General features: G+C 53.5%; 1 protein-coding gene across 3 annotated transcripts; it reads right to left on the bottom strand.

The window, feature by feature from the left end:
• Nucleotides 1–822: 822 nt before the first annotated feature.
• On the bottom strand, nt 823–14,273 carry LOC123140124 (uncharacterized). 3 transcript variants are annotated; one of them, XM_044559857.1, is made up of 2 exons: nt 14,259–14,273; nt 823–2,343 (listed from the first exon to the last, which is right to left on the bottom strand). In XM_044559857.1, the coding sequence occupies exon 2, from the start codon at nt 1,950–1,952 to the stop codon at nt 1,167–1,169; it is 786 nt and encodes a 261-aa protein (XP_044415792.1). In that variant the 5' UTR covers nt 1,953–2,343; nt 14,259–14,273; the 3' UTR covers nt 823–1,166. The 3 variants fall into 3 exon arrangements, with proteins under 3 accessions (XP_044415792.1, XP_044415790.1, XP_044415791.1); XM_044559855.1 differs by lacking the exon at nt 14,259–14,273 and adding an exon at nt 5,303–5,427; XM_044559856.1 differs by lacking the exon at nt 14,259–14,273 and adding an exon at nt 3,115–3,294.
• Between the last annotated feature and the right edge of the window lie 1,583 nt (nt 14,274–15,856).

Genomic DNA, 15,856 nt, shown 5'->3' with positions numbered 1-15,856 from the left:
ATATTTGTTCCAACTAGCAGCGGCAAGAACCTTCGCCACAAAGCTAGGTCACAAGCCTGCGGCATACATTTTCCTGTAAACATTAGCAGAGGTAAATATACATACTACTATGGATAAAGTGTGACCTGACTAACTTCCATTGCTTCACAATTCAAAACAGCCGTTTTCCGGTCCAGCTTGCAGTTACAGGATTTAAACGATACCACAGCCTAGACCTAACCAAACCCATAAACCAGACGCGCGAGAAAGAAACAAACCTGGTACATACACCGCAGGAATGAGAAACCATAAAAACTCTGGACAAAAAGGGAAGCGAGACATCGAGGCAACAAACAATAGCAGTTTGCGTATTTTCCTTTTGGCATGGCAGATAGCTAGCTAGATGCAATGAAAATTGAGACAGATTCTGACACATTCAGTTGTTAGCATATATATACAGTACTTCTCAGATTTTCACTGCATCAGATCATTCTAGCCAGTTGCATAATTCACTAGGATGAGGGGCATAACTAAACTGCAGTGGCCAGTCCTGTAGCTAAACTGGAAATTTATATCATAACTGAACTGCAGAATTTCACTGCATCAGATCATCAGGGAATTTATATCTTCACTGAGACGAGGCGCAGAACTATATATACTGCCGCGGGCAGTCCTGGTCACTATCAAATGGGGACTTATATTTTTAAACTAAGGTTACACCAACTAATCCATCTGGTGTATCATCCTTCCACTGCCGTTTAGCAAACAATGACAACCTTATACACACAAAGCTCAAGTACAAGCAGAAATGTTAGATTTTCATCGTTGAAACAGGGGAGACGCTGAACATATATATGCTACTTTCATTATAGAAAAAAAGCATAAGTGGTCAAGTACACCTAGTAAAATACTATTAAACAGGGAGCACAGGTTGGTAAAAAACGGATAACTGAGTTATTCTAGTAAAGCTAGTGCTAGTGCCGACACCACAAAAGTTAAAACTTATCAAGTTCAACAAACAAAATACAGGAGCAGAGGGAGCACTCCTCCGTACCACGAGTAACATATTCTGCCAATGCATGCAGCAAAAACCAATCTCTACTCCCTGGATCTCAAAGGGAAATCTCAGATGAAGCCGGTGCTGCGGCAAACTGTACGTAGTTGGCTGGCAGGCACGGATCATTCATTCATTGGCCATCCGAGTAGAACATGCTTGGGTACAGCCAGAGCGGCCGAACTGATGACTGCACTGGGGTGCTTCCAAAGCCTGCGGGTTCAACGCGTGTTGGTCGTGTTGGTCTATCCTGCAAGCGATCTGGCCTGCCACACAGCCTATAGAGAAACCAAGGTCGAGCTGTACGAGCAAAGTACACGATGTCGCTCCTTCCTCCCCATAGCTCCGGGCTCATGCAAGAAAGTGCCGAGCTCTTCGCTTCCGCCCCTACAAAGAGTGCCCGCTCGCCCAGCTTCTCCACGGCCACCCGTGTCGCGGGCTCAGTTGACATGTCGAGGCGGTGGAACTCGCCAAAACTGAGAATGAGAAGTATATCACCACAAACCACCAGCCTTCCTACCACCGGCTTTCCTCCCACAGGCTTGGTTTTTATCTCCTGCAGGCCATGCTGAGGGGCCAGCTGCAGAGCGTAGGATCTCCCATAGCTATTCGAGACAATGAGCTGACCATCCAACTCCACAAAATGGTCTATTACAAACTGACAAGGAAGCTGGAGTTCGGACCAAGAGTCGTTTCCAACACGCAGATCAAGCAGGAAGGACTCGGTACTGACAAGGAGATGTGAGTTGGGTGATGCAAGTGGGGCTGTTAGAATGCCAGCCAAGTGAAGTTTTGAACATCCAGCACGGGATGGGAGACGTGGAGTCGAGACCTCGTCGCCGGTGAACACATCGATGATGCGACAGTATCCGTTGCAGTAGTAGATGAGCTTACCATAGGAGGATCCAATAAATGTCATCTTCTCCAGGGCATCTTGAGGGATCCAACAGCGAAGGGCGGCGTTTCGGTTGGCTGGATCAACAACCTTACATGGGTATAGCTCACGACAACCACTGGTACAAGGAAGAAGAGGACCTTGTGCACGAATATGGGGCTGGATGAGGAGAGGTGGTAATTTTGTGAGGAATGTGGATTTTGATGGGTACGAGGAGAAGGCAGCACACCACGAGGGGCATGTGGTGGCGAAGCCAAGAAGGTCTCAGAAGGAGCCCAGCCGATCAACGATGGAGTGAAGCAAGCCATCTGGGAGGTCAGCCCAACCTTGGGGTCCGAAAGAGGCAAGGTGCCAAGGGAGAGAGACGGCAGGCAGTTTGCTGGGCCTCTGCATGATGCGCTGTTGATGGCAAACTCTGCAAGCAATAAAAAGAATTGTAAGCTACTACTAAGCAGATTAAGAAATACAAGGCGGATAGCATGTTAATCGGAACCATGGGTAAGGAGATGATATTCTGCAGGTGAAACATATATGCCTGTGTATCAAAGAAACTTGCTATGTGCTACCAGGAATAAGAAGCATGGATAAATAAACACGCGATACTTCTTCGGATAAATAAACAACCAAAAGGAACTTCATATAGACCAAAAACAACAGTTTAATCGGATTACATTTGCGGTGGGTCGTCATGTGGTGTTCAGGTTCAGAATAAGCTATGGAAATGTGTCCTCCATTTTATTTTATCTTATTTGTGAAGCACATATGTACATTCAGAACATTTCGATGCTGGTGCCTTTCGGCTAGCAGTATACTACATCTGTACACATTCAGCAACTGTACATCTTTACATCGACAAGTGCTGCTCTAGCCCTCTAACGGATGACATTAAAATGTTGTTGAGGTGCGATTTTCTTTCTTTATTCCATTCCATTCAATTGCAGGGGAGGGGGCGCTCGAATTCGCTCAAAACTGGGGACAAACCAAACCTGAATCCGGGTCAGAGTATCCCAAATCGCAGCGCTAGCTGAGTCTAAATCTCGATTAGTCCACCCAATCTACTCTAAATCTAGTCCTATGTGTATCTTACGCCAGAATCCAGTAAAACACCCAACCAAGAAACGATTCATCCAACCAAGAACCAGCTAGGGTTTCGGCGCAGGGGCGGGAGGGGGAGCGGGGGCCTCACGGGTGGTGCGGGGTGGGGAAGGAGACGGCGACGCCGATGCGGTCGCCGGCTGTCGTGGCTGTCTTCTTCTCCAGCGGTGTCGCCGCCGACTCGCCGGGAACGGGGAGGATCTGCTCTCTTCTTGGGAGGGGAGGGTGGGGAGGTGTGAGCACTACTCAAGCTGAAGCACACTGACGTGAGTGACGGAGCAGAGTGCACTCTCTGGTCTGGATTCAGATAACCAACGGCTCCGATTCGTCCCACCACCAACTTGATAGATCAACGGTGGACAAATCAGCTGAACACCGTAATTGATGAGTGAGTAGGTGGGTTAGGTGTACCCCTCGCCCACTGAGAAGAATGATCTTTTTCGTGATTTCCGTCGTAAGAAGGAAATCACAGCCACGTGATCACCAACCTTTGATCGATTACCCCAATAACAGTTGACTAGCCCAGCCACGTGGAATGTGTGACAAGCAATGATGATTTAGATCGTGAGAGCATCTACAACCGAATGCCCTTAAGCCCCCAAATGTTCGAGCGGGCGGCTTGGTCAATGACCGCTCGCGAAAGCATGACACAATCGAATCCCTTAAACCCGTTCTATACGTCCGGGTTGACCAGCACCCCATAGCCGGCTCATATCTGGGTGGATATGGGGCAATCCGGATGCGTCTGCCATGACTGACCGGTGCACCTCGTCCCCACATATAACTCGTCCCGAACGAACCCTACACAGTCGGTCAAACACTCTCGAAGAGTCCATACTCCACTGCCATCTCCTTCCCTTCCCTCCCCTCTCGGTCTCCTCCCCATCTCTCCTCGTCCCTCTCCGTCATGTCGAGCTCCGGCAGCGCCGCCGGTGGCGGATCCAATAGCGAAGTAGACCCCATTGACTGGACGCCCTATGCGTCGCATTAGCGCGGCTGCAAGTGGACAAGGGTTGGAGCTCGTGCTCCACACACACACACACACACAGTTGAGTATAATGTTTATTAGGAAAGACGAGATAGACTAGGATTTGTTCTGACTTGTCTTGTACTCCAAGTAGATCATTGTACTCCTATATATATATGCCCACGAGGCTCAAGCAATACAACAACTATTCCATCAAATCTCTCTCTCCCTTCAACATGGTATCTATCGCAAGTCGATCCTAAACCCTAGCCGCCGCCGCTTCCGCACCTGCGCGCCGCCCCCGGGGCGGTCGGCCTCCATGACCGCCGCCGGGGGCCGCGCCGCCCGTACCTAGGGTTCGTCCGCCGGTCGTGTTGGCCGGCTGCCCTAGAGAGTCTTTTTCCCGAGCCCTTGCTCCGGGTTTTTTCGCTCTCTCGTCGGTCGTTTTGATCGGCGTTTACTTTTTGATTTTTCGATCTAAGATCGGTTTGCGTCGCCCACCGCCGCCGTCGATCCCATGCGCCTCTACTCCAACACCGGCGCGATTGGCCAGCTTCTTCACCGACTCGGCGGCCTCGCGCGTCGTCCACCGCGTCTGCCCGTCGGTCGCCCCGACACGGCGGCCTCGCGCGTCGTCCATGCATTGGCCCGCCGGTCGCCCTGACCCGGCGGCCTCGCGTCATGCGACGGCCCTTCACCGCCGCTGTTCGCGCGATGGCCCGCCCGTCGATCTACGTCGGCCGTCACCGCCCTGCTCCGACCGGGACTCCTGCATCACCCGACCCGGTGGCCTCGCGCCATGCGGCGGCCAATCATAGCCGCCCTGCCGCCCGCCGCCGCCGGCTTCATCCCGGACTCCGCCGCCACCACGTCTCCACCGAGCGGCGTCCCCGACCTCGCGCGCGATCGGCTTGATCACCCGCTCGCCGCCGCGATCCGCCTCATCTACGCCGCGCGACCGACCTGGCCCGTCAGTTACGCGCGCCTCCGCAGGTCCCGTGAAGATCGTCTCCGAGTTCAGCGCGCCCCTCCGCCGACCGAGCAGTGGGCTGCCGCTGCGTTGCCCCGTCGAGCCGCGGCGCCGCCGCCCCGTGGTTCTTCTCCCGGCTGCACCGACCCGCGTCACCGCTGCGTCGCCCCTTCGGGCCGTAGTGCCGCGGCCCGCGGTCTACCGCCACCCCGAGTCCGTCCGCTCCAGGCCGTCCCCGTGGCTGCACCGACCCTAAAACAACCAACCAAGAAGCGATTCATCCAACCAAGAACCAGCTAGGGTTTCGGCGCAGGGGCGGGAGGGAGAGCGAGCGAGCCTCACGGGTGGGGAAGGAGACGGCAATGCCGATGCGGTCGCAGGCTGTCGCGGACGTCCTCTTCTCCAGGGGTGTCGCCGCCGACTCGCCGGGAACGGAGAGGATCTGCTCTCTTCTTGGGAGGGAAGGGTGGGGAGGTGTGAGCACTACTCAAGCTGAAGCACACTGACGTGAGTGACGGAGCAGAGTGCACTCTGGTCTGGATTCAGATAACCAGCGACTCCGATTCGTCCCACCACCAACTTGATAGATCAACGGTGGACAAGTCAGCTGAACACCGTAATTGATGAGTGAGCAGGTAGGTTAGGTGTACCGTGTACCCCTCGCCCAGTGAGAAGCAAGAGCGAATGATCTTTTTCGTGATTTCCATCTACTTGTAGAAGTCTAAAAATGGGGAGCAAAGGAAGAGGCATCTAAATGTTTACCGTCTTACCGTCCAACTTTATTATTGTACTACCTTGATTGATTACCCCAATAACAGTTGACTAGCCCAGCCACGTGGAATGTGTGACAACGACTCATATCTGGGTGGATATGGGGCAATCCGGATGCGGCTGCCATGACTGACCGGTGCACCTCGTCCCAGGGGCGGAGCCAGGATTTAGGCATGGGGGGGGGGGGGAAACGGTGATGAAGCCAAAAAATTATTTTGTGCCTCACATACTACCCAATATTTTATATTTAAGTATGACACACATTTAACTTTGCCTAGGCACACAATTTTTGTTTGCAGCTGGAGCGTGTGCAGGTATAGGTAATGTTGGTCAATAATTCCAAATACGCGCCATGAAGATGAAGTTTGATACTCCGAAATATGACATGAAATGCCATGCTACAAAACATTTTCATATGAATATTTAAGATATATTGAACAAAAATAATCATGTATTATCAAATGGTTGGCTTTTAGTTTGCATTTATACAGGTTTGAATGGCAAATCATTACTGGTTGTATTAGGAAATTTTATTGCTAAAATGATCAACATTTCCATATACCCTAGTGCAGCAACCCATCACAAATCACACAGCCAAAATAACTAAAATCTGATGTAGAAATTCAACATGATACAAGACGAGAATTGAGAGAGATTAGTAGATGATGTGATGTGTTAACCTTCGCTAGTTCGATGGCTGCAGCCTGAAGAATTGGTGAGTGAAGTAGCCTGCGTCGCCGTATGAATTAGTAGATCTTAAGAAGGAAGACCCGAGGCAAGGAGATTAAGGATGCGGCAAAGGCATAGGATGGCAGCGGCGCATCCCATGCACGAGCTAATCACGGAGATAATGCCTAGCGCCAGGAGATTTAGCGGAGGTCGGCTCGGCATGGACTTAAAAAATGACTAATTAGTGGGCTTGTAAGTGTGCCTTCTTTACTTTCTCAAGAGTCCACGTAATTAGCTGGTGCATGTTGCAGAATCTGGACTAATTAGTGGGCTTGTACGTCGGGGGGCCAAGTACGTTGTATGTTATCGCTAATGATCGCTGCCTACGGTGCACGCTCGATCGTTAGGGGGGGGGGGCAGGCCCCTGCTCGCCCCCCCTTGGCTCCGCCACTGCCTCGTCCCCACATATAACTCGTCCTGAACGAACCCTACACAGTCGGTCAAACACTCTCGAAGAGTCCATACTCCACCGCCATCTCCTTCCCTTCCCTCCCCTCTCTGTCTCCTCCCCACCTCTTCCCGTCCCTCTCTGTCATGTTGAGCTCCGGCAGCGCTGCCGGTGGCGGATCCAGCGGTGAAGTAGACTCCATCGACTGGACGCCTTATCCGTCGCATTAGCGCGATTGCAGGTGGACAAGGGTTGGAGCTCGTGCTCCCCCCCCCCCCACACACACCCCTGTCACTTGCGTCGTAATACGGGTGACAGCGTCGCCTCCTCACGCTCTGCGGTGTGATCCACACGCTTCGCATCGAGAAAAATCTGTCAACCTCTCCCACCCCTTCGGCGGCTGCCCCTCCCGGACAGCGCCCCCATATCTATCCCATATATGAGCTGGTTATGATGGCTACCAAACAACTGGGACATATAGGAGCGGTTTAAGGTGTCCAGTTGGATGGGAAAAAAGTGTCTGGGTAGTGAACGGGCAGCTAGCCCAAACGTTTGGGGAGGATATGGGGGCTCCAACGGCGAGACAAGAGGGGCGCGGAGAGGACGTTTGTGGCGGCGTGACGGATCCGCCTCCGGTGTCACCCATAGACGAGGCGGGGCAATCCACTATTCTTGGAGCCAGCTGCCAGGTAGTGGTTGTCTCATTGGCATGACAGATATATATCTAGCTTGCAGTAGATATCTGATATGACACGCAAAAGGCATATATATAGGCATCATCCTATCTTATACTTCCTCCGTCTGAAAATACCAGTACATTCCAACTGTAACAAAAACATGCCATTCTTGCCTTTTATATCATCTGATGCAGGGTTCTATGCATCTACATGCTTCTTTTCTATATGCAATGGAAGATGAACAAAAGTTCCAAGCGCATTCAACATGCTTCTCTATATGCAGTGGAAGTTGAGAAAAACTTCCTGGCGCATTCAACTGTACCGAAATTGAGACAAGTTTCCGACACATTCAATTCAGCTGTTATACTCATGTTTTTACCATCCACCCAAATTGGGGAAATATTAGGTGCCACCGAGGTTTAGATGATATTGTATCATGATACAGGCTCTTGGGAGCTGCTGGATCTCAAATCAAACGGTTTCTGGGAGCTTCTCAACATTTGCAAATAATTTATCCAAAAGCCCTAAAATTGCGCACAGGTACAATAGCTCCAAGGATGTCGTCGGATTCATGATCCAACGGTATAGATGCCCGTATCACGGTAGCATACGAAAACCGGTATCACCTAAAACTTTGCCCGCTCAAATTCTAGCTAGTTGCATGATTCACTAGGATGATGAGGCACAAAGCTAAACTGCACTGTATGTAACCAACTATCACATGGGGATTTATATCCCCACATTATTAAGGGGACACCAACTAATCCACCTTCTCCATCATCCTTCCACTTCATCTTAGCAAACAATGACAAAGATTTAAACAATCTTATACGCAAAAAAGATCTAGTAAATACATAAACATTAGCTTTTTCAGAAACATCATGGTATGTTGAAACAGGGGAGGAGATGCTGAACATGCAACTTCCACCATAGAAGAAATCATATGTGGTCAAGTACACTCGATGAAAGATTAAACGGAGAGCAAAGGTAAAAACCGAGACCAATGGCAAGAGACTTGAGTAATGATCCCGGTAAGCTCAAAGCACTAGCGCAACCACTGCAAACGTTAAAACTTGCCAAGTTCAACAAACTAACTACAACAAGCGAAAGGAACACTCCTACGTACCAAATTTCCAGACCGCTAATGCCACGAAGAACAGTGGCGGAGCTAGCGGAGATTCAAGGGGGGGGGGGGGGGGCAAAGGAAAAATATGCACCTTTGACCGGGGGGGGGGGGGCAAATGAGAACAATCTTTTTATTTTAAGGCTCTTAATTTTTTTCCTTCAGAAAATATGCTACAGCTGGGGGGCAATGGTCCCCTCAGCATTGCATGTAGCTCCGCCACTGACGAAGAACATCAATCTCCTATCCACACAGCGAAAACCAATCTCAGAAGAAGTTGGTGCACCACCTCAGAAGAGCATACATTGATTCAAAATTGCAACTTGACTAACTTGCCTTGCCCCACAAATCAGAACAGGCGTTTCTCAGCCCAGCTTGCAAATTGCACAATAATTAAACGTCATAGCCGGGCACGTCGTTCTCGCCTGTGGCTCGTAGACTTCGGGAGGTACCTATGTGATAGTTGGTTATATACATGACTGCTCACTACAGTTTACCTGGACTAGGTGCACAACTGAAGCTACAGGTTACACAATACGGCAATACACCTGTCCCTGGCGGCTGGAACCCTAGCCGCCGCCAGGAGACCCAATCTTCCAGCGCCGTCCTCCGGCGGCTCCCCTCCGCCGGCGACCTCGGTCGTCGGTGGTGAGGGGGGTCGCCGGATCCACGCGTGTGGATCGTTTTTACTCCCTCGTAGTTTAGATTTTTAGGCTGTTCATCGTCTTTGTTTCGGCGGCGACGATGATATCGCTGAATAAAGATTCTTCGGATCCTTCCTTGACAAGGCCATTGGTCCTATGGTTGGGGATGGATTTGGAAACCAGTCTGTTCAAGCAAGGATGGCGTGGCGACGGCGGCATCCTCGTGGTGGATCTGTGTCCTCGGGCTTCGCCGTTGCGACGGCGTTTGCTCCAGCGTCGGCGTGGAGCTTGGGAGGTAGTCCAGGAGCGGATGCAGATTGTGGTTTGCATCGATGACATCTGGAAGACGGAACATGTGCTGTGTTCGTGGTTCGTGGATGGCAGGTATGGTTTCCTTCCGCGACGTCTTAGTTGCGGTGGGGTGCCAGATCTGGGGTTCGATGGCGTGTCCGGGGTGTTGCCCCGGTCTGATTCGTTCAACGGTAAGGGCTTCACTTTTGGTGAGCCACCTTGGAGGTCCGCAAAGCTGCATATCAGCGATGGAGCCGCGTCGTGCTCGGGTGAGGAGGTGATCCATCATTCTTTTCTTCGGTGGCTGCTGTCGTGGTGCCGGAGGCAGGTGATGGGCGTTGGTGTCAAGCTCAGAGATGTTCTGCTATCTTTTCAGTTTTGTCATGTCGGTCCTTACGTGACTTGTACTTTAATCTTTATGATATGAATAAAACATGTATTATCATGCAAAAAAAAACCACTACAGTTTACCTACGCGTTCCACGCGATCGACTTGTGTGTCTCTCAGGCCTCCCGTGCGAACGCGCGCTCGCTCACCAAAACCATTCATCTCCGCCCCGTTATTCAATTCTGCCGCTGACCAAAACCGTCATTTTTTTTATTTTGCTTCTTTTTTTTAGGGGATTCTTTTGCTTCTTTTGAAACATTACTTCCCACTCCCTCCGTCCGGAAACACTTGTCATCAAAATGGATAAAAGGGGATGTATCTAGACGTATTTTAGTTCTAGGTACACCTTTTTTTATCCATTTTGATGACAAGTATTTTCGGACGGAGGTACAGTACATACACGAGCCCTCGATCGTTTCGGTATGTGCCCTAGTTTCTTTTTCCTCTCTTTAGCGTACGTGCGCTAGCTTTCCTAAAAATAAAAAATAAATCCTTTTTTCCTTTTTGCGAATGAGCCCCCCAACGTGAGCTAGTTATTTATTTATTTGAAGAAAAGCTTCCGATCTATTTAAGGACAGCCAAGGTAGTGCAAAGAACACCAAAGATTATATAAAAAAAATTACAACTAGGCCCATGGACCACCTAGCAACGACTACAAGCCGTCATCGCCCCTTCCTCATCGGAGCCGGGAAGACGAAGACGATAACGTATTCTTGTTCCCGGGCTGATACTTTGTGTCCATCGGCGATATACACCCACAGACTTTCTTTTCCTCCATATATATATAGTGTACTGGAGCCACACGTTTTTTTTTCTTCTTCTTCTGGTCCCGTATATAAGCTAATTCAAAGCAACACACAAAAGTGCCTTTGCCTATCACATCGTCGGATCTCGCGGGATTCGGTCGTTGCCGGTCTTCGGTGGAGCTATGTGTGGACCCGGTCTCCATTCGTCTTTGTTTAAGTGTTTACATGTTTGATCCTTTCAACGTATGACGACTTTCCTCATGTTTGAGACGAAAACAAACACATAATTACCTACTCTCCCGCGAAAGAAGATAAAGACACACTCAATTACTTCATTGCGACGACGACAATGATATCGGGAACGCGTGGGTACGTCGACTAGACACGCCTACATAATTAAGTCCCATGATGATCGATTACTTCTCGGACGGACGGACGGACGACCCCGAGGGTGACGCCATCCATCCCACGGCCGGCCACGATCGAGCTAGTGTGATCTTCGCCAAGGCCGCGCACGAGAAAAACGGAGCCCCGGTGCAAAGTCCAAATATGATATTTTTCTTTTTGCCTACTTGTCCATATCCTAATTAACATTGCTACCTCTAGAAGGCATTGTAGAAAATGAAACCAAGAGAGAAATATCAATCAAGGACTAAAAACTGAACACGGAGTTAGAAAGAAAGGAATGAAGCAACCTTCAATTATATTATATATATAGATAAAAAAAAAAGCGATGATGAAGCAGCTTTGGGGAAGAGCAACAAGTCGGAATCTCCAACTTTAACAAAAATCCAGGCTCCAATATTGATGCTAGCTTCTGGGTTGCACGATCGGCAACGAGCAGCGAGGGAGGTCGGTCAAGATAAATACGTACTGATGTGCAGAAATGAGAAAATAAAAAGAGAGAGAAGGTCACTAATGATTTGGGATCTTAATTAGTATATAATAGAAAGGAAACCTGTGCCGTCATTAATGATTTGACCAAGCCCAAGAGGAATAGAGAGCGTGAGGAGGAGAAGGATAATTAATTTCCTCAAGTTGCATCAGACCGTGGTGCGCCGTCGGATGTGAATCGTGACCGGGATCAGAAGGCGAGAGAGGGATGGATCCGTGGGTAATGGCTACAGACCAATCAGAGAAAAGAAAAGATGATTCAGACCCAAACAAAACCAACCCACACTCCTCATCTCGTCTCCCACTCCCAAAATCCCGCTCCCGTCCCGAGGAGCCGTCTCCACATCGCCGCCGCCGCCGCCGTCTCCCTCCCTCACACCTACCTCGCCCCCACCCTCTCCCCTCGCCTCCACTCCACTCCACTCGTCAGGAGAGAAGACAAGACAATATGTCATGCCCGACCTATCCACAAGTCAGCACGCCTGGGTGGTGGGCCATCTCTTGGAGGCTGGTCCCACCTGGAAGTCACATGGAGGCAAGGCTACATATACATCAAGGGAAGCACAGGAGGGGCGATGGAAAGAATAATGAATCGTCTTTGTCTTCTCACCCTTGCTCCTGTCCTCGCCTCCTGCTACTGCATCTCATCCCCTTCTTGCTGATTCCTCACCCTGATCTTCTTGTATCTCTCAAATTGTATCCAAATACTAGTGAAATTACTCTAGTTCATCTTCCATTTGCACTTGGGTCGTGACAATTTGGTAATCAGAGCCAGTTGATCCACCCAAAAAAAATCACTGCCCCGTGATTTGTTCGTCCGCTCGATCGGTAACATCCATCGCGTCCTGTGCGGCTTCTTTCGGGAGGCCGCTTGGAATCCGTCGCGAGGTTCGATCCTCGGCAACAGTCGCGGCGGAGCCGTTCCAGCCATCTGCCCAGACCCGCCACGTGTTCCCTCCGACATGGCCGCGAACACCGGCGAACTGAAGGCGCTGCTCGAGTCCCTCCTCACCAGGTTCGATGAGAGTAAAGCCATAGCCGGGTTGACCAGCACCCCATAGCCGGCTCATATCTGGGTGGATATGGGGCAATCCGGATGTGTCTGCCATGACTGACCGGTGCACCTCGTCCCCACATATAACTCGTCCCGAACGAACCCTACACAGTCGGTCAAACACTCTCGAAGAGTCCATACTCCACTGCCATCTCCTTCCCTTCCCTCCCCTCTCGGTCTCCTCCCCATCTCTCCTCGTCCCTCTCCGTCATGTCGAGCTCCGGCAGCGCCGCCGGTGGCGGATCCAATAGCGAAGTAGACCCCATTGACTGGACGCCCTATGCGTCGCATTAGCGCGGCTGCAAGTGGACAAGGGTTGGAGCTCGTGCTCCACACACACACACACACACACACACACACACTGTTGAGTATAATGTTTATTAGGAAAGACGAGATAGACTAGGATTTGTTCTGACTTGTCTTGTACTCCAAGTAGATAATTGTACTCCTATATATATATGCCCACGAGGCTCAAGCAATACAACAACTATTCCATCAAATCTCTCTCTCCCTTCAACATGGTATCTATCGCAAGTCGATCCTAAACCCTAGCCGCCGCCGCTTCCGCACCTGCGCGCCGACCCCGGGGCGGTCGGCCTCCATGACCGCCGCCGGGGGCCGCGCCGCCCGTACCTAGGGTTCGTCCGCCGGTCGTGTTGGCCGGCTGCCCTAGAGAGTCTTTTTCCCGAGCCCTTGCTCCGGGTTTTTTCGCTCTCTCGCCGGTCGTTTTGATCGGCGTTTACTTTTTGATTTTCCGATCTAAGATCGGTTCGCGTCGCCCACCGCCGCCGTCGATCCCATGCGCCTCTACTCCAACACCGGCGCGATTGGCCAGCTTCTTCACCGACTCGGCGGCCTCGCGCGTCGTCCACGCGTCTGCCTGTTGGTCGCCCCGACACGGCGGCCTCGCGCGTCGTCCATGCATTGGCCCGCCGGTCGCCCTGACCCGGCGGCCTCGCGTCATGCGGCAGCCCTTCACCGCCGCTGTTCGCGCGACGGCCCGCCCGTCGATCTACGTCGGCCGTCACCGCCCTGCTCCGACCGGGACTCCTGCATCACCCCGACCCGGTGGCCTCGCGCCATGCGGCGGCCAATCATAGCCGCCCTGCCGCCCGCCGCCGCCGGCTTCATCTCGGACTTCGCCGCCACCACGTCTCCACCGAGCGGCGTCCCCGACCTCGCGCGCGATCGGCTTGATCACCCGCTCGCCGCCGCGATCCGCCTCATCTACGCCGCGCGACTGACCTGGCCCGTCAGTTACCGCGCCTCCGCAGGTCCCGTGAAGATCATCTTCGAGTTTAGCGCGCCCCTCCGCCGACCGAGCAGTGGGCTGCCGCTGCGTTGCCCCGTCAAGCCGCGGCGCCGCCGCCCCGTGGTTCTTCTCCCGGCTGCACCGACCCGCGTCACCGCTGCGTCGCCCCTTCGGGCCGTAGTGCCGCGGCCCGCGGTCTACCGCCACCCCGAGTCCGTCCGCTTCAGGCCGTCCTCGTGGCTGCACCGACCCTAAAACATCCAACCAAGAAGCGATTCATCCAACCAAGAACCAGCTAGGGTTTCGGCGCAGGGGCGGGAGGGAGAGCGAGCGAGCCTCACGGGTGGGGAAGGAGACGGCGATGCCGATGCGGTCGCATTAGCGCGGTTGCAAGTGGACAAGGGTTGGAGCTCGTGCTCCACACACACACACACACACACTGTTGAGTATAATGTTTATTAGGAAAGACGAGATAGACTAGGATTTGTTCTGACTTGTCTTGTACTCCAAGTAGATCATTGTACTCCTATATATATATGCCCACGAGGCTCAAGCAATACAACAACTATTCCATCAAATCTCTCTCTCCCTTCAACATGGTATCTATCGCAAGTCGATCCTAAACCCTAGCCGCCGCCGCTTACGCACCTGCGCGCCGCCCCCGGGGCGGTCGGCCTCCATGACCGCCGCCGGGGGCCGCGCCGCCCGTACCTAGGGTTCGTCCGCCGGTCGTGTTGGCCGGCTGCCCTAGAGAGTCTTTTTCCCGAGCCCTTGCTCCGGGTTTTTTCGCTCTCTCGCCGGTCGTTTTGATCGGCGTTTACTTTTTGATTTTCCGATCTAAGATCGGTTCGCGTCGCCCACCGCCGCCGTCGATCCCATGCGCCTCTACTTCAACACCGGCGCGATTGGCCAGCTTCTTCACCGACTCGGCGGCCTCGCGCGTCGTCCACACGTCTGCCCGTCGGTCGCCCCGACATGGCGGCCTCGCGCGTCGTCCATGCATTGGCCTGCCGGTCGCCCTGACCCGGCGGCCTCGCGTCATGCGACGGCCCTTCACCGCCGCCGTTCGTGCGACGGCCCGCCCGTCGATCTACGTCGGCCGTCACCGCCCTGCTCCGACCGGGACTCCTGCATCACCCCGACCCGGTGGCCTCGCGCCATGCGGCGGCCAATCATAGCCGCCTTGCCGCCCGCCGCCGCCGGCTTCATCTCGGACTCCGCCGCCACCACGTCTCCACCGAGCGGCGTCCCCGACCTCGCGCCCGATCGGATTGATCACCCGCTTGCCGCCGCGATCCGCATCATCTACGCCGCGCGACCGACCTGGCCCGTCAGTTACGCGCGCCTCCGCAGGTCCCGTGAAGATCGTCTCCGAGTTCAGCGCGCCCCTCCGCCGACCGAGCAGTGGGCTGCAGCTGCGTTGCCCCGTCGAGCCGCGGCGCCGCCGCCCCGTGGTTCTTCTTCCGGCTGCACCGACCCGCGTCACCGCTGCGTCGCCCCTTCGGGCCGTAGTGCCGCGGCCCGCGGTCTACCGCCACCCCGAGTCCGTCCGCTCCAGGCCGTCCCCGTGGCTGCACCGACCCTCGTGCCGCCGCTGCGTCGCCCTGTCGGGCCGTAGCGAGCGTGGCACGCGTTCCACGCCGCCGTCTCGAGGCCGTCCATGCGGTTGCACCACCCCGCGCTCCGCCGCTGCGCCGCCCCTTCGGGCTGTAGCACCGCGGCCCGCGGTCCCTGCGATTGTCCCGAGGTCTTCCGTCGTCGCCCCGACCTGCCCGCCGCCGCTGCGTCGCCCATTCGGGCCGTAGCGCCGCGGCCCGCGGTCCACCGCCGTCCCCACGCGTCGACTTCCTGTGGCATGCGCCGCACCACCTCCTTTGGCGCGGGAACGCCACCGTTCGCGCCGGTCTTCGTCACGCTGTTAGGGTTCTTCGCCTACTTC

This window comes from Triticum aestivum, chromosome 6B (assembly GCF_018294505.1).
Source record: "Triticum aestivum cultivar Chinese Spring chromosome 6B, IWGSC CS RefSeq v2.1, whole genome shotgun sequence".
Lineage (NCBI taxonomy): Eukaryota > Viridiplantae > Streptophyta > Magnoliopsida > Poales > Poaceae > Triticum > Triticum aestivum.
Note: the sequence above shows the minus strand (reverse complement) of the source record. Positions and strands in the feature narration are given on the sequence as shown.

Excerpts from the sequence above, each read along its gene's own strand:
- LOC123140124 (XM_044559857.1), bottom strand. The coding sequence starts at position 1,952 with ATGACATTTATTGGATCCTCCTATGGTAAGCTCATCTACTACTGCAAC.